Raw genomic sequence first — 19,463 nt, forward strand, 5'->3', positions numbered from 1 at the left:
TGTGTGTGAGTGTGTGTGTGTGTGTGTAGGTCTGTCTGTACTGTCCCACCTGATCAATTAATGAGTCACAACACACACACAAAATGCCTTCTGTGGTATTTTTGTGTGTGTGTGTGTGATATTGTAGCTGAGCCAAACCAAGGCAAATTAGAGCTCAGTGTAAGACTAATTGCCTAACACTTGTGCATCACTATATAAACACTACTTACAAAGTCATACAATAGACGTTCAGTACAAGCATATAATGACGTCTGTAAGTGTGTGCCAAGTGGGAAACTTTGATGGGTTATAAACCAACGTGTGTGTTCATGCATCATTTGTTGCTATTCTCATTTGTGTTCTGGATCTCATTTCAGTGACACAGGGAGAGATTGTTCTCATATGTAGTATTTCCTCTCTTTATAGCTTAATTTCCCCCACACACACTCTCTGATTTGTCTTACTCGCTTACTCACGGACGTACAGTATAACCTGAACGCTGTTAACATGATGGTAGGGGATGCGTCTGCATGTGTCCAGGGCCAAAGAAAAGGCCGCTGTTTAAAGCCCAGGCCTGGATTTGGAGTGCGGGTTGAAATGCAGGCACAGACCTTAAGTGTAGGCAACCTTGAATGAGCTTCATAGTGTTCAATACTTGGGATACTACAATTCTCTTCACAAAATACTTAATGCAGAAGGATCTAGACTTTTTTTTATCTCAGACAGCGGGTGAACTGATGTGAATTAAAATACCCGTTTGTCCCCCCCAAGAGACAAAGCTTTCATTTGCAACACGAAAACAGCTGTTTTGATCATTTTTGAGTAAACATTCAACATTCAAACATGTTTTGTTTTGTTTTTACGTTTCCAAGTAAAAATGATTTAATTCATTACATGATGTTGATGTTTCCTCTTTCTTTCTTCCTATGTGGCAAATTGAGAAAAACTTGTGGTTTAGTTATTTTTATCCTTTTAACACTATTCTATGAAAACCAACCATTTACAAAACCTCTTCTTTCAGTGAGCTGAGAAGCATGAGCCTGCTCTCACTGTTTTGACCAAGCATTTTTTTAATGGTTGTTAATAGTTTAAGAATGAATAGAATTTTTGTAACCAATAAAAACACTTAATTCTTTTATTTATCATGCTGATAAATTTACATTGTTTTGGACATAAACACCTTTTCTGGGTGGGTGAGAAGATACCTACTGAGGATCGGAACTAATCCTCATTAATTTGTAACATTTTAACAAATATTAACATCTTTTACTAAACACTTCATCAACACAGTCTTCTGTCTTCTGGTGTCCTGAAAGGGTCAGCATGCTTGTAATGTGACTATGCCAGAATCTTAACACATATCGCTCTTGTCTTTGTAGGTGAATCCACATATTTGGATGATCACGGACCCCCAGCTCCAAGAGTAAGCCTTTTCTCTCTTTCTCTTTTTATCCCATACCCCCTATTTGTCCCTAGTGGTTTCTTATCCTCTCAGACTCCGAACTACTGCCCCTGCCCTTCCAAGCCATCCGGCATAATGGTTAGGTCTGTGTGAAGTTGCTTCGTGCAAACTCTCTCTAAATACCAACTAGACTCAGCTTTAGTGCTACAGTAAAGCTCTGAACACACTCTCTCTCACTCACACACACCCAAGCACACACACACACACATGCAGTGCTGACACAGGAGCCTTGTATTCATCCAGCTGCATGTCTGTATGAACATCTCTTCTCTGGGCTCCTACTTTCGCTGCCTGCCAACTGCTTTTTCCTCTGTTTGCCCCTTCATTCATTATCTAATTAAATCAATCAGCGCCTGATTTTTTCCTCATTCCTCATCTACTGTATTTCCTTCACTTCTCCATCATTTTCACTCTTTTTCAGCTTTAATTGACAGAGTTTCGTTCTTTTTATCTTTAGCATTGAACATGTAGCTAACTGGGTCTGTAATAATGTGGTTTCAGGTTAGTTTGTGGCTAATGTGAGCAGCTGTTTGGATTATGTTAAATCGCATGTGGACTTCATGTTTACTTTGAAAAGTCTGTCCTGTCCACTGAGCCAAAGTGTGCAAACACAGTGCACATTTCACACAGACAACAGGGAAATATGAAACAAACTGCAGAGATATTGGTGGGATTTGCTTATCACTTATATTTTTCACACTGCAAATTTCGTTTGCTACCCGGTCTTTGCACACGCCAGGTGTAATTAATGAAATATGTATTAAATATCTTCTGTTTTCCTTCTCCATTGAAAATACAGTTGAGAGTTTAACAGCTTGAATGTGTTCTCAGTCAACCAATGCTGAATATTTACATGTATTATACAAACACAGAAGCTCTGGAATTCATGATGACACAGAAAAGTGAGGTTTTAATGGAGTTGAAAAGTCTCCAAGAATCAGGGGAGAGTGATAAAGATGAATTCACGTGCGAAGGTGCCTTCAAGCACCGTCAGGGCCTCACAAGAAGAAACCCTATGAGCAGCAGCAAGTGACATACTGGACAGTACTGGGTTTTGCTCACAAATGTAACTGAAATCAATTTAAGTCTGAAGACAAATAAAGTTTCCTGCACCTTCTTTAGCTCTTTTCCGTCTTCACAGAAGTAGCTTACACACAGACTAAGCTGACAGTGATTGCACATTGTCTGGTAACTTTGATTGATTCCATATCTTCCATCATCTCTTCTCCAAGACAGACGATGCTAATACCATGTATGGGGCAAGTGCTACATCAACCCCATATCTAATTATCTTTTTGTTGACATTCCACTGCAACAAGATTGATCTGCATTTTCAGAAGAGGTTGTTCGCATTGCAGCATGTGCACAGACGGCTGAGGTTCTTATAATCGTAGGGAAAGCGTAGAAATGGCGTTGGAAGCCTAACTTAAATGAAAGCGTATAGAAAAACCACACCGTTCTCAGAATAGTGTTATGAGTTGTTATGGAAGCACGACAAGAATCCATTTCAACTCATGTAAAATATGTTTCTAAATATTACTTTGTAGACAAATTTCCCAACATGTTGGCTACATCCTCATGAGTTTATAGCCACCAGAGGTACTCTATTTAGTCTGTCTTACACTAAAAAGAAAGAAATTAAGTCTAAGAAAGGTCAGATGTCTGATATTTTCCTTATTTAATGAAATACAAAAACATTTACGGTCATGAATATTTTAAAGCAATTTAGATTATTGATTATTCAACAAAAGCATTTCTGTGTTTACACATTATGGTTGTGTGTTCAAGCAGCTGCCAAGGTACTGAGGCAGTGAGAAAAATCTGTCAGCATTTCCCATTTCCTCTCGGCTATTGAAATTCAATTTATCCTAATTCACATGGACATACTTGGATGGAAAGTTGGCTGTCACAGCTACTGTACTTACGGCAGTGAGACTCGCTGGGAGTGGAGATGAATGGATAGATCATTAATACCAGGAAGCTGGGAGATGATCCACTCGGCCGTGACTGAAACTTGCTGCTCTCCGCTCAGCAGAGCGCAGGTTGATGCAGTGTGTTTGTGTAGTTTCCAGGCTTGGCTGCAGGAAGGTGGATGAGTATGTGTTTGTGTGTGTGTGTGTGTGCGTGCCTGTGTGTGTGTGTGTGTGTGTGTGTGTGTGTGTGTGTGTGTGTGTGTGTGTGTGTGTGTGTGTGTGTGTGTGTGTGGTGGTCCTGAGAACAACCAGGACATGTTCTCACATTTGCTGGTAGATAATTGAAGGTGGCGGGTGGATGAATTCTGTTCATTCTCTGCAGACATAGTTGGTAAGGCTTTGAGGCATAGAATAATTTATATATGTTTGTAGAACGAAAGTTGTGAAATGTCTCAGACTAGTGTGAAGCCTTGGGTGGTATTTTTTTTGCTAGTGTAAGTGGGCAGGGTGCTAGAAAAAAAAAGGATGAGGAGAGAAAGTGGAAGAGGGACGACAAAGCCCATAAATAACAAAACAGCACTCTAATTCTTGGAAGTAGGAGCATGTAGATGGGACACAGTGGAGAACATGTTACATAATGCTTTTTTTTACACTATGGATTGACTACTGACAGAATCTTTTACTGGCAGACAATGCAAACAATTCTCACAGTGTGCATCAGAAATCTAAGCTCCTCAGAGCAGGATCCACCACAGCCCAAACTTTAAGGTCACCATTTCAGTGCTGTCAATCCTGGTGGGTGACATGGGCTTTTGTTGGCATGTCTAATGTTATTGTTATGTTATACAGCACCACTCTGTTAGTGGTCATTTGTCATAATAGCAGCAAGGAGTGGTGCCCGGCAAAGCACTGTGTGTATTTCATAGGCCTCATTATTGTGATAAGCAGAGTATGTGGTTACTTAGTAAACACAAAAGAATGTTGTGCCGCTGTCCAAGGGAACCATGTCCTATCTGCAGTAAAATGTCTCCAAACTGACTGAAATTGTTGTCACTGTTTATTTTTATGTCACCCATGATCTGTATTGAGTACTTTCAATTTGATAACATTTACTGTTTCTTTAATAAAAAAGAAAGAAAGAATTGGTGTTTTTTGAACAGTATCATTATTTTGCATTATTTTATAGTAGGTGATGACAAAGCTCTGGCCAAGTGACACAAACTGAAGAATGCAAAACCTGTCTAAGCGCTAATTTCACCTGGGAGCTTGTTTTTAGCTGTATTCTTTTCATCCTGGGGCAAATGTACCGATGCTTTTTGTTTTCACGCTGTGTCAAATTTATTATCTAGTGACTAGTGATCTAGTATCTAGTTATTATCAATTTCATATCTAGTGACATCCTGTCAAAAGCCCCGATTGAGGTTAAGGGAAGTGAGATGAATTTAGTGATGACCTTTCAATTTATTGATACGTACACTCTACTCTCTGGCAAGTTTTCTTCCAAGCTGTTCCTCCACTGCATTCTCCCTTCCTTCTGTTGGTTTCTCTTCCATTTGTCTGGTTTTTGGCAAATATTCAGAGAGGCCCTTGCTGTTTTTACTGAGCCTGTCCTTGGGTGGGACTGCAGCTTTTGGAAGAGACAAGATAAAATCAGCCAGAGAGAGTGTGCGTGCGTGCCTGTGTGTGTGTGTGTGTGTGTGTGTGTGTGTGTGTGTGTGTGTGTGTGTGTGTGTGAGACCATATTGAGCTCTGTAATATGGAAACTACTGACTGAACTGAGGAGCACTGTAATAACTTCATGTCACAGTGGAGAGAGAAACCAGCAGGTGAGGGCTCAGTCTTCCTTAAACAGCCAATGAACCAGTCATTCAGTCGCCTCTAAAACTGACTAAATTAACTATAAACTAGCCATCCCGTGAGCCAGTGAGCTAGTTAATGCTATCAGTCAGACTTGTTCCCAAACACACTTGTCCAAAAGATATCCACACCCACCCACCTGGAAAAAGTACAATAACCATCCCACATACAGGAACTCTGTGAACCTTCATTTCTCTATCACATTTTAGAAGAATCTTCCAGATGTCTTTAAGTGATCTGCCTCCGTCCTACCTTTTCCTGGCCCCCATTTCTCTCTCTTGTCTATACTGGTAAATACATTTAAATGGCCTTCATTCTTATTGGCCACTTGTGTGAACCTACTGGGCCCTTAGGGATAATTAGTGCATTCTTGTGGCCCCTATACAAGTCAAACTTCCACTTAACTACATGCTAAAAACTATGGGATTTACAGTAACAATCCATTTTTTTTAAAGTGAAACAAAAGTTTACACACACACACAAACACACATACACAGACACATCCACTTTGTTTGACTATCTAAATCATGGCTCAGCTGGTACTTTTGGAATTGGTGAGTCATAAGCCATGCGTGTGTGTGTGTGTGCGTGTGTGTGTCTGTGTGTGTGTGGCTTGTGCATGTATATGTGACAGGGATAAAAAGTTGAATTTTCCGTGAGACAGCAAAAGCTATGGGGTCAATTGAATGCAGGCCAGGGGAGAGAGGATATGTGAATTAGAGGTCAAAGTTAGAGAAAGAGAAGCAGAAGAATCTAATTTAGTTGTATAACTCTTAACAAGTGAGTGCTATTAAACCAATAAACTAATGTATACGTATATTTAGCAAATCATTTTAAACGCATTTTAACCGTTGGTATGTATTCCGGTGTGTGTTTTTTGCAGGTGCTCCCTTTTCCCAGCCAGGTGGTTTATAACCGCGTGGGCAAGTGCGGCAGCCGAACAGTGGTCATCCTACTGAGGTTACTGGCTGAGAAACACCAGTTCAACCTGGTCTCCTCTGATATCCACAATAAGACACGTCTCACTAAACATGAACAGGTCAGAAGAAAAAATTCATGGTGCAGTGGCTGGATTTCATGGTTTAATCACGGTGGGAGTGTTGGTGATTTGTTCAGATATTCTGTTATTATTTAGAGGCATGGACATGAATAATTCTGTCTTACAGTCACTTATGCAGACTGATGTTCAATTGCTTTTCTGGATCTTTTGATTATATTGCACTTGTCAGACCAGACCAGTTGTTCATATTTCCATATTTAAGTTTTTACATATTATTGTATTCAGCTTGCTTATTGTAATTTTACCACAAACTTCTGTGAAATTAAACAACACTAAAAATCCCATTTGTTAAAATTACATTGGCCTGTATGGCAACCTGTGGTATTGAGATCCCACTTCTAAAGCTAAAACTTCCTGCATTCATCATGTGTATATAAATACAATAAAGGGCTCAATCATTTTAACAGACGAAATCAAAACAGCCGACACTGGTCAAATTAGAAAAACAAACAGTGTCGCCAGTAAGTTTAAGTTACTACTTATTGTATATGGAAACAACTGTGTGGTCACAGTGAACACAACAGCAGCTGGAGTTTGTCTGTTGGGAGAAACAAGGCTGACGGATGGGGAATCCCTTTTTAGTATTTCCTGGAATATCTCAAGGACATGAGCATTGGCTTAACAGGGGAAAACTGCTTTCATTTAACAAAACCACAGCCTCTTCAGACATTAAGAAGTGCTGGCCTGTGCTACTGGGTATGTCAGTGCAAATGCTAATGTGCATTAAGGATAACTAAGTGGCAGCGATTTTTAGGGAGACATAACCATTCACTTCTTTCCCTTTCCACCAAACAAAAATGTTCCCCTGCTTAAAGACCTATATATGGAAGTATAGGATTTCCCAGCAGCATTGGGATCTGATTGACTGGTAACTGTGTGTGTTGATGCAGATATGACTGAAAACTGTAGTTCCAATATAAGCTCCAGTTTGGCAGGAGCGTTTACAGAGTTTCAGTTTCAACCAGATTATTTTAATTCAAAACAACTGCACTGAAACATACAGACCTTTTATTAACAGTATAATACTTCATTATGAGCAACCTTGCATTCTGAATGTTTTTCTAGCTACAAACACAGAAGTATTGCACAAAAATGTTTGTCTTTTTCATTGTTTTTCTGCTATGGTAATCTCACAGAGACAAACCTTTTATAATGACTTTGATTTCTATCCTTTCTATCGTTAAGTGATTCATTTATAATCATGCAGAATTTGGTTGTTTAATTTTGTACAAGATTGAAGGTTTTAACCACCAAACACACTGTTAGACTTTAATCTTTAGCCCTGCATTTTTGTGCAGCATCATTTTATCTTTTGTGAAATTTCCAAAGAAACTAGTAATTACAGCTGAAACATTGATGATTAGAACAATTTCTTCCCCTGAAATGTACTAATACAAAAAGAGCATATATTTGAAGAACTATTATACGTGTACCTCTGAATTGTTCTTACAGAGGTTTCCACAACTCTAGAGATGCTGCTCTGTAGTTGACCTTTGACAAGGTTTTAGAAAAAATAAGTCTTTCCCAGCTCATTTCACAGTAGACTGTAAAAATATTTAGATTTCTGAGAAAAACTTCCCATAATGATCTTTGTCAGGCACATTTCTTGCTAAGAAAAGGGCCTCACTAGTCTTTTAGGTGGGTGCTTGTGTGGGGAAATTACTGCAGTGACTCACATCCTCACATTGACAGCACCCTTTAGGGTTAAGGTCCCAACCACTTGTAAATGGTGAGCAGATGATATGCTAAATACAGTATGTTTACCCATTACTCACCCATTTGATGTAAATGTTAGGCTGATATTGAAGCAACTACTTGTTTACCCATTCACCAAACCCTGCTAGCTGCACACACAGTGTCAGAAAAGCAATACATCCATCCCTTCTCTGGACACAAAACAGCTTAGTGCATTGTGTTAAGCAAAGCTCCTCATGAGCAGTGAAGGCATTTTAGCGTATATGCAAGGTGGATCTTTAACAATTGTGCTTCTGGAGTTTGTGTTTGCATGTGCATTCTGTGTGAAGAGTGTCTCTGTCTTTGTGTGCTTGTTTGCATGGATACTTCTGTGTGTGTTGCCTTATGCAGATACAGCCATGTGTGGCCTTAGTTTGGAGATACTGGCCTCATCAGTTGTGATTCTGGCTCATCTGCGCAGTTTTGGACCATTTTTCTGCTGGCTCTCCATGGAGCGTGCTAATGGGTTTGCCCATGATTTATGCCGTGTGTGTGGGTTGCCAAGAATTGAAGGTGCCTTACTCATCTGGAACTTTGCAGAACTTCTAGAGATTTTAGAAACACATTATAGCAACACATCTGTCTATCTCATGTTTAAGACTTTGCCTGGAGAAAAAACCAAAGGAGGACAAAATCTTTATTGTGTGTGTGTCGTCTGGGTTAATGTGGGAGACTGTTTCCTCCCTCTTACCAAAATCTTAACCAGCAGACAGATGCTCTGTAGCCATAAACCTTGTGTATCTGCATCACTTAGCCACAGATGCACAAACACCAAGAAGTGTCTGGCCCCGGTACAAGCAAACACTGTAAACAGTTAACAGCAGCTAAACTTAAGCTACAAAAGAGCAGCTTGAGTTGTAAAAGGTGTTGGTTTGAGGTAGCTGCTAAAACGTTGGCCACATATTTGGGCCATTTTTGTGACATTGAGGTTTTTGTGATGCAAATCTCTCACATGCTCTGTATGTTGGTGTCCATTTGTAAAACGTTAGACCTTTATATTTATTTTGATCATTTGGGTTTATGTTAATTTTTTTAGTCTGAGATGTGCAGGCAAATTGAATTAGGTTGTGTCCAGGGCAGAAGTCTTGCTTTTCTGTGGTTTTGGCTCTTCCTTCATTTTCCTCCATGAGCCCCTTGAGAAAGCCATGGGGGCTCAGGAAGGAGGAGGGTGAGGGAGCAGGGGGTTACAGGTATGCCTGGAATGTCAGACTGTCCACCACTTTCCCTCTGTCTCCCTGCAGCCTTCCCTGGTAAATGAGAGGGAGGTCTGACCAGAGAGACCAGAAGGGTGGGTCAGAGAACACACACTCACCAGCAGACCCCTAACCAAATGTGTTCAGGGTCTGTGACCTGGGTGTCGGGGGAGGGGACATCTGGGGTCAGCCCTGGGCTAATTGCTCTGCACTCATGATGCTTCAAAATAAGCTTGTTTAAACGTAGAATTAAAATAGACTGGGTTGACTTGGAATAACTTCTACAGCGGTAATGAAAATTTTAAAAAATATACTTTACAGCAGGAAACGTGTACAGAGTGAGTGGAAATGTACTACGTTTATAGAGAAGAGGGAGGGTGTGAAACCCCAATTTGACCGCCTTGTGTATAAGAGTAGGGCCTTTAGTTCCTCAGCGGTATTTATTAAAAAGACTGAGTCTGGATACAACACAAGTGACCATAGCTGAATCAAGGGTACAACCCAAATTAGTGAAAGACTGGCAAGAGGTTGAAACAGTTTATGGTACTTGGATAGTGGTGATACTATCTTTTATAAAAACAAAGGCTCAGCTATCATGATGGTGTGATACTTAACTTTCAACCTTGAGGCTTTAGTCTTGTTTTAGTCTTGACGCTGTGTGAAGCAAGAAAAGAGCAACTCCTGTTAATGTCTTTTTCAAATCTGTCAGATTGTGTAAAGATTAGCTACCTTTCCAAACTCAGATTAACTCAATAAGTTCTTCACATCCAGCTTGCTGCCGCATGTCTCCTCTGAAATAACTAGACCTGTTTTCTCTTGGTGCTTGTAGATTCTTTTTCCAAAGACTTGTTTCTGACAGTGTTTTGGCTCATCGGCTTCGTACATCCAGCTGCTGAAACTCAACAGGAAGCCAGAATGGAAAGTGGAACTGGGAAACGATACAGTTACATTTTACTAATTTGCTTTCTGTGCCCATTGTCCCCTGTGATGCAGAATTCATATGTAACTTCATCAGCTGTGTTTCGACTTGTGGAGAATTTGTCACTTTTTGTAGTGTACACCAAGCTGATCAATACAAATGTTGTTACATCGTTACAAATGTTCTTACATGTGGAATAACTGGATCTCACATGCATAAATATTCCAAGATGAAGCTATTAATGTATGGAATGATTAAGTATTAGGTTTCAGTTGCATAGTCTTCAGTCGAAGAGCTCATGTCAGGGATCTGCACTGCACTGCTAATACAGTGGTGTCATGTGATATGTTTGTTTTGGCCACTGTTGTTGTCCATGCAGATCTGGAAAGCATTGAAGTTTTTTTTTTTTTTTTCAGCAGAGAAAAAGGAAACTTGGATCGTGGAAGCTAGAGCTATAGTGACAAACAAAACAATAAGCAGTGAAGTAAAAGGTCAAATATGTGATGAAGTCAGTCTTTAGTGGAAGATTCAGCAAGCAGTCTTCAATCTTCAAGCAACCTGTGGCTCCATCTCGGTCCCACAGCTACAACAGTGCACAGCTAAAATGCTTTTTATCCATGGTTGTGGGCTCCGTTCAAACAGTTTGTTTATCTGGTTTGTGTTCCTTAACTTGCAAATGCTTTTGGTTATCTTCCAACTACTTATCTACTAACTACCATGTGATTGTACATATTTATAGAAAAGTGGGTGTCTTATCAATTTAGACAAAATCAACTGTGTTTTTTTTTTTTTTTTTTTTTCAGGTGGATCTCATGAAGAACATCAGCAATATCCCTCAGCCATTCCTCTACACACGGCATGTTCACTTCCTTAACTTTACCAGGTACTGTAAATACTTTATCATCCTGGTGTTCGTTTCATGTGTGCTATAAACATGTTAACTTACATTTCTACTTGTCTTTGTTAGATTCAAGATAGAGCAGCCTGTTTATATTAACATAATCCGGGACCCCATCAGCCGGTTCTTATCCAACTACTTCTTCCGTCGCTTTGGTGACTGGAGGGGGGAGCAGAATCATCTCATCCGCACCCCAGGGATGAAAGATGATGAGAGATACCTGGTGAGTGTTGTGAAAGAAACTATTTTTTGTCTTTGTTTTTGTAATTATGAGTCAGTTAACAGCTTCAGACAAAAATGTAAATAAAATACTGTATAGTCACATGCTGCGAGGTCTGGTGATTGATTAGCTGTAGCCAGAACTTTACACCTGTCCTGGAGTTTGGAAAGTTGGACTATGAGGAATTCATTAACCGGAGGTTTGGGCTAATGAAGTCCTCGTTTTTTTCTTTCCATTTAAATTCGGCCATCTCTAAATAACCCTTAGAGTTTTGTAATACATAGAACTGACATCTTCCCAACAAATGTTGATGTGAAGATTGAGGATTCTTTTTTTTTAACTTTCTTAAATTAACATTTAAACTAATTATTGAAACATAAGCAATTTCCACTCAAATATCCACTTATACAGTTTGAGGATTGCATTTTAAACATAAAACTATGAGCACATACTCTACACTGTATATATGATTGTAATTGAATTACAGCTAGAAATTGTGTTTTGGTTTTTGTTTTTTGGGAGGCACCACATTAGGTTATGATCCCAAAAGACCCAGAGCCCAGCGTAAACTTTATAACCATATTATTTAGTTAGAAAGGTCAATACTGAATCTACCCTGTGCCTCACTATCTACCTTACATCTTAGTCCCGTTGCCCGAAAGGCCATTTTTCTGCAATGGACATCAGCTAAATCAATGTCACAGAAGTTTATGGTTTGAAATGCTAATGTATTTGCAGTATTTTACAGAGCTGCACAGTTACTTTATGCCTGAGTCACTGGCTTGCCAATAGCATTGCTTTAAATCTATATCTGTTTTGGTTCCTGGCCAGCTGCTTTTATAACCCGAAGCTCAGTTGAGACATGAATTGAAAGGCTGTAGACTAATTTCTTATTCTGCTATGACCTTGATGTACACTGTAATTATGGAGATATATGCACATAAGTAGAGATTGTACTGTACAGATATACTCATATATTGCACATATAAGAATAATCCCACAGACATTCATTTTGTTAGTCAAAAGAGATTTCTGCATCCAGTCCTTCATTTAATAACTGATAAAGGCCATATCCTCTGTTACCCAGATGAGGATTTTTGTCTATTTCTGTTTTTCCTGTTATCCGAAGTCAAACATAACTAAAATGCTAGAATATAAGCAGCAGAACATTTAGTTAGTGCAGAAACGTATTAAAACCTGCTCCCTTTGAAGATGTTCTACACATGGTGTTGCTGGAGGAGAAAGAAAGTTAAATTGTAAGGCCACTGCACCCTGATGCGAACCCAGTATTTAAATCTGATTATGATTCCAAGATCTGATTTAGTATAACCACATCAGAAACTTGGTATTCTACATCTGCCTTGCAGAGTTGTTTATCCCTGTAGCACCATACTAAAGGCAGTGTGTCTCATATTTTACAGCACATGCCATTTGCAGGCTTACTTAAATTTTTAAATTGCCATTTATCTACTATATATTACCCTCTGAAGTGCTACTTAAATATAGTAAATACAGTTAATTACAGTTCATGAAATGTAGTGCAGTGAAGTGATGTCTCTAATATTCTTCTTAAGCAAATAGTGAATATCCAGAATTAATGAACATATTGTGGAAACAAAAGCAAAAACACAGGTACACTTTCTTCCACAGTCCTCCATACTGTCAGAGACCCTGAGAGCTCTGAACGCCATATATCCAGCCATACTCAGGAGGCCAAGAGGAGGAGTGAATGTCATTTTGGCTTGAGACTGACTGTGTGTAATTAAGTATTGCACTGTTTTTCCTGGCGTTTCGGACCATGTGAGTTGAGTTATTAAAGTATGCAGACCATGGGGGCCCCTTGCCACAGTTCAAGGGGACAGTGAGAATGTGTAACTGCACTGTGGCCCACCTGTGTATGTGTGTTTATTCTTCTATATTTCTATACTTCTGGGAACTAAAGGTTTTTCAGATTTCACTGCCTTAGCGTCTTTTTTTAATTTATTTTTGCTTTGATGTTTCTATTGTCTGTGCTCGGCAACAACAAAAGCCTAACTTTCCTAATTAGTAAAAACAGCTTGTATTCATGTGTTCAATTAAATCTAGAAACAAGGGACTGCAAGCATGTTTTGCATTGATATACAGCTGCTAAAAACTGTACATAGCCCAAATTTTCTTTAAAGCGTTAAAATACAATCATAAGCAAAAAGGTGATTTTCGAAATTAATCATGTAGAGTCACTTACATCAGGCTAATATTTAGTGTAAATACTGAGTATAACATATATGTATTGAATACATAAGATTAGGTTTGGAGTTAAAACATAACCTTTTGGGGGGGTGGGCTCATGAACAAAGTTAAGCCTTCAGCGTTGTGAGCTGGAAGCAGCTGTTTGCATTTTTATATGTGAGGTCAGAGAGCTTCAGATCAGTGTCCCAAAACAATGAGACTGCAGCACAGATGCACAGGCACAGTTTCTCATTATAGGGAGTTACTAGATTTTGTGTTAACCTAAAAAAGGATTCAAAAACAGCTTTAAGGCTCAATGTGTTTTGAAGAGTGTTAATGTCCATATTTAAGGCCAAGAAATGAACAACTGCACAAGTGTGGCCTGTGCTTTGCATGTGTGTGTGTGTGTGTGTGTGTGTGTGTGTGTGTGTGTGTGTGTGTGTGTGTGTGTGTGTGCGCACGCATGCGTTACCTGTTAAGTCAACACTGAGAGTTCAGAGCAGTCATGGATATATATTCCTGTCTGATGTGCCTTAGCTCTGTCTGCCCTGTGCTGGTTATATGACAGGTGTCAATGAAAGAACACCGTCAGTTTGCTTGCAGGAGCCAAAGGAACCTGATGCACATGTTACTGAGACATTCCTGTGGTTGGGTTGGATTTTCCATCAGTCCCCTGCCGATTTTTACACACACACACTCTACACTCTACACTATACAAAGGCAAAGGCCCGCACTGGTCACTTGAGTGGCACACTGTACCTTTCAGTACGTGTGTTAAAGTTTATGCATGCAGGATGGGGCACTGATCACCTGAATGACTGATTTTAATTTGGGAGAAACAAAGATTCTAAATAGCAAACTCAGATTGATCTTGCAAAATTATTTTAGGTACTGTGCAGATATAAGTGCTATTTACCCTGTGTGTCTGTATGTGTGAGTGAACGAGCCTGCAAACGTAATGCGGTGTCTCTGCTGCACCCAAAAAGCACAGCTTAGCCTCACAGTTTAAAAAACTGGTCTGAGCAGGTGAAATTCCCACAGCAAAATCATCAGCTCTTTGTTAATCGGTCATATACAGTGGCACATACACATAATCAGAGGGGCTTTACTAGCATCAGTCAGGCCCTTACATGCCCGTACATTAAAACCAGTAAGGTGGTGTCTGTCACACAGTTGACTACTACTGACTGTTCACAGTTTTTTTTTATTTATTTAAAAATTAAATCAGTTAACTATTGATTTTTTTTATATAGTGTTTCAAGTGTAAATGTTATCGAGATGTTTTTGCAAAGGACAGTTGGCCTCTCAGTGAAACAGAATAAGGGTTCAAATAAAAGATAAAACAACAACATTACCAACCTATCTGACAGTTTAGATGTTTCCTGGAAGCAGTAGATCCAATCACCTGGAACATGTGATAATTCAAACGTTAAGAATTATCAGTTACAAGCAGTTTTTCCATTTTTAGATGGACAATTAATCACATGACTGGGGCCTCACATGTCACAAAAGGTGACAAAAAATCCAGCAACAACAGGGAAACAGAAAGAACTGGTGAGTAGCTGAGTCACGTGATTGTCTCAAGACTACAGCGAATATTGGTCTAATACATGTTATTGCAGGTTCGAATGTGATTTGACTCTTGTGTGCTGCCTGCCCCCCCCCCCAGTGAAAACAGAGAGTTTTTACACTACATCATTAGTTACCCCTGATTTAATTCATGCATTCAGTAAAACAGGAGGCTATTGGAGAGAAGTGGGCCTTTTTGCCACAGTTGTGACCTGTGAATTAATCAAAAAGAAACAATCAGCCTGAGTGTGCACACAAGAGCTCTCTCTGCAATTCTAATGGGCTTTTTTAAAGTGAGCGCATATTGTGTCCTCCACGCGTGTGTGTATTTGATTGTGCGTAGAAATGTGCTGGGGCGATATTTCCCGGAGGTCCCCTAAAACTGAGGCATGTGGGGCCCTGTATCAAGTGTCGGAGGAGGGACTCCTGGCGATAAGCCATGTGTGTCAAGGAATAGCATCACATGTGTCACATCCTGTCCGCCTCTCTCTGTTTTTGTGAAAACTGGTGTTTTCACACTTTTTCTGTTTCTAATTTGGCTCTTTGGGATGTGTTGTATCGGATTCAGTACAAGTTTATTAGCACGGCAAGTGTAAGAGTCTGTGTGTATGTGTGTGTGTGTGTGTGTGTGTGTGTGTGTAAAATGTAACCATAACTGTTATTCATTTAAGTTTAAGTTAGTTCAGCCATCAACTGGGACTTGTTGCTTTTGAAATCTCAGCAAGTGGTTTATAGTTGCTCACACAGAATATGCTGCCAAAATATTTGTTCTTTATTGTAGCCACTGAGAGCATAAAACACAAGGAGGGGTGATTGATAATTCTGGATGAGCTGACATTCCTTCAGCAATAAAACACGAGAACAACAACGAATTGTGCTTAAAATTAAGAATCAAAGAAAACCAGTGCACACGTGTCACAGATGCAAACACTCCATCAAAGGCACAATGCTGAACTACGGCTGACGGTTCCTCTGGGGTTATGTTATTGTTTCTTTGAAGAGCTTTCCAGTATTTTGCACCACTGATCATCAGTAAATCCCGTTCCCGGTGTAAAGGGCAGCCCAGGGCATGAAGTTCTAACAAACCCTGCAGATGCTTGGTGAAGCAGAAACACAATTGTATCACAGTGTTCAGCTACAAAGGAAACTTAACTGACCAAGTGTTTTGATCTATGTCATCCAGGATTATGTGTATATGTATAGATACTTATATGTGTGGCAATTCACATCCTGTAGTTACGTTGTCTATCCGGCTTTGCAGTGAACTGTCCCATGGAGCTGAAATGAAATGAAATGAGTCTTTAGGCTAGTTAGCTAACTTTTAAGCTGATGAGTGTTACAGTACTTTCTTGCCTTTATCCAGTGATTTGTATTTTACGGCGCAGTCAACTTGTTGCCAGTGCTCACCAGCAGGCCCCTCACATCGCAGCTACAGCAGCACTCCAAGGTCTCAACGTAAACTTTGTGATGAACCATGTCGCCATCAGTGTTGGCTTTGATAAATTGTTCTTTAATGTGCAGCCAACTGGTCGTGTTTGTCTATATGAGCACAATCATGTAAGGGATCGGCATGGGCCTTTGTGTGTGTGTGTGTGTGTGTGTGTGTGTGAGTCATGCTTCATAGAGTGTTTTGTTCCTCAGAACTTGTTTCCATCCATAAGGCTTACGTCACCTGGATTTGACTGCTGGTTCCACAGCACTCAGCGTCTGGCCAACTTCATTATATGTGTTTTCAGTCTTTCCTCTGATCTTTTCCCTTTTTGTTTTTTAATGTAAACACAGTTCAAACACAGGTTGTTTAAAAGTTCACAATCCTGATCTAAATGCTTAAGATCAGACTATACACAAATACTTATTCAAAGTTTTTTTCCTGTTGTATGTTTTCTGTTCTTGCATCTCAGTCTCTGAGAGCAGCTGAGGCAAAATACTGAGAGTATCTCATGGTGCACAGGATGTTGTTAGGCAAAGCTCCTGGTGAATCGCTCCCTCTAGTGGCCGAATCCAATCATTACAACTCCCTTTGCGATTTCTTGAGGCTGTTATTGGAAAGAAAACGTTGAATGAAAATGTGGTGTTTATTTTGTTTGTTTGTTTGTCTGTTTTCAGGATATCAACGTGTGCATTCTAGAGAATTATCCTGAGTGCTCCAACCCTAAAGTTTTCTACATTATCCCCTACTTCTGTGGACAGCATCCTCAATGCAGGTACCTACTCTAAAGTAAAGGATTTTGCTCTGTGAAACACCTTGGTAAACACCATGTTTTTTTTTTTTAAGTCTGCTGATATATTTTTGTATTTTCTGGTCTCTAACTCATTTTTCCTCCCTCACCAACAGAGAGCCAGGTGTGTGGGCTCTGGAAAGGGCCAAACAAAATGTGCTGGAGAACTACCTCATTGTAGGTATCCTGGAGGAGCTGGAGGATGTTCTGCTCCTGTTGGAAAGGCTCTTACCTCATTACTTTACTGGGGTACTCAGCATCTACAAGAGCCCTGGTACATCCATGTTGAAGTAACACATTTGTACAGTAGCTGGATTTTTCTTGTTGTAGTGAAATACATTTGATTCTTCCAGTTGCATGCAGCTGACTTCTTCTTTTCTTTCCCTGTAGACTACAGGAAAATGGGGAACATGACAGGCACAGTCCGTAAACACACGCCCACTCTGGAGGCCCTGCAGGTATTGTACCACCGCATGCGCTACGAGTACGCATTCTATAATTTCATCCGTGACCAGTTCCACCTCATGAAGAAAAAAATTGGCCTCAAGTCCGTCTCCCACCCCCCGGCCTACTCCCCTGCTTTCCTACGCGAGCTGGCCCTCCGAACCCCAGAGCCTCTGGATGAAGACGAAGAGCCGGACACAGACCTGGATGATGCCAACAGCTGGCTGGTCCATCCCTAAGGGCTGTTTGATTGACAGTTGGTGTAGCCAAAAGAGCTGATTGGCTCAAATTGGCCAGAGATAGCTGGAGACAGCCTGAGGGCAAAGGGGAGTGTCTCGCATCTTTCAGCAATCCCAGGTAAAGTAAGTTGTGTTTAGGTGAGTGCAGATCCTGACATGCTTGTCCTACAAGCACTGTTTACCATCTGCAATAGACTCCTATCACAACAGGCTCAACACTATGGTGAGGTTGAGTGATTGACAGATGTTCTATTCAAATACTAACCATGAACAGTGGAAGATAATGTTAAGCTCAAATAGTTTGACTCAAGTTTTGCTTTAATTTGAGCTTGTTTTTGGATTTGTTTCTAAAAAGCAAAATCTGTAATCTCCAGGAGAGATTAGCACAAGATATGGACAATTAAATGAAATGTTCTAAGTGTTGGACACTGAATACTGCAGGAGAGGACGTCGGAGACGTCTAAGAGAGAGGAGCATCCTTTCTGAAAGGGTCAATGTCCTGAAAGCATGAATGGAAATGTTATCAGCAAATAAAACAGTGCTATAAGCGTATGTAAGTTCATCACCCAGGACTGTTGTAAGTGCCAAACTCCGCTAACAGGTGTGACAGGAACCTCTGGGCACAGCTGGAGTAGTTGTGTGACATTGTCAAGTTTGTTTATAACATTTTGTTTAACTTGTAAAATATTATTAGGTGTAAATGAGGGTAATCAGGAAGCACTCGATTATGAATTCAGAGAATTCCAACTGTGTGTGCATGAATGATTGAGTTTGTCCCAAACCAACAGTGTATTGGAGGTGTATAGATTTATTACTTAGGCCTAAAATATAGGATGAGAGTCAAGCTGTAAAAAGCGTGAAGCATCATTTCTTTAATCCAAAGTAAAAGATTGAGCTTGCCAAATCCAGATCCATCCAGAGAACGATAACCATAAGCTAATATGTGACTATGTATCCTAACCCCGACTGTCTGTACATTTTCAATGTCCTGATTTGTGAATTCTTTTTTTTGTCTGTTTGGTTGTTTTTTTTTTTGTTTGTTTGTTTTGTTTTGTTTTTTTGCTAGTTTAATTTATTAATTTGTATTCATTTGCATTCCAGATAAGATTCTCAGGAAGGGAAAAAAATGAATTATTAACTCATTCGTTTGTATCTTTGCTTTCCAGTGCCTATAAAATTAGTCTTGGCGTACCTGTGTGTAAAATCCCTTTGTATCAACAGTTGAAAACTGGTCAACGAGAACTAATGTCGTCCATCATTTTGCAGAATATGAAATAAATGTCCTCTCACTATAGCAGCTAATGCCTCTGCTTTACTTGAGCATGATGTGTTTCTGAATGGTTTGTATGTGTAATGCCAGTTTATGTAGCTGCCTTGCTAAAGTCTTCCATGCTGCTACACACCATAATTGATGGCAGCTTCAAACAGAGCAGCCCGCTCCACAATCCAGCGTGCCAGCCTGCTTTTCCTACATGTGATGCTCTTTCTTTTCTGCAGCAGCCCAACCTTTACTCATCTTTCCTCTAGGCCTACAGTTGTGACTAAGTAT

General features: G+C 40.0%; 1 protein-coding gene across 3 annotated transcripts in view; it reads left to right on the forward strand.

Moving 5' to 3' along the window:
* The window catches only part of usta (uronyl 2-sulfotransferase a), a 43,576-nt gene extending 24,348 nt beyond the window's left edge, over window positions 1-19,228 (forward strand). Inside the window, exons 2-8 of one of the 3 annotated variants that reach the window (XM_067482364.1) lie at window positions 1,359-1,402; window positions 6,095-6,250; window positions 10,921-11,000; window positions 11,085-11,238; window positions 17,119-17,216; window positions 17,348-17,521; window positions 17,622-17,797. In XM_067482364.1, coding sequence (XP_067338465.1) covers window positions 1,359-1,402; window positions 6,095-6,250; window positions 10,921-11,000; window positions 11,085-11,238; window positions 17,119-17,216; window positions 17,348-17,521; window positions 17,622-17,661 — 746 coding nt within the window. In that variant the 3' untranslated portion in view covers window positions 17,662-17,797. Of the gene's footprint in view, window positions 1-1,358; window positions 1,403-6,094; window positions 6,251-10,920; window positions 11,001-11,084; window positions 11,239-17,118; window positions 17,217-17,347; window positions 17,522-17,621 lie in introns of all 3 variants that reach the window. The other 2 variants (XM_067482362.1, XM_067482363.1) reach the window with 2 other exon arrangements.
* Window positions 19,229-19,463: the final 235 nt, after the last annotated feature.

This window comes from Channa argus, chromosome 17 (assembly GCF_033026475.1).
Source record: "Channa argus isolate prfri chromosome 17, Channa argus male v1.0, whole genome shotgun sequence".
NCBI classification, from domain to species: Eukaryota; Metazoa; Chordata; class Actinopteri; order Anabantiformes; family Channidae; genus Channa; species Channa argus.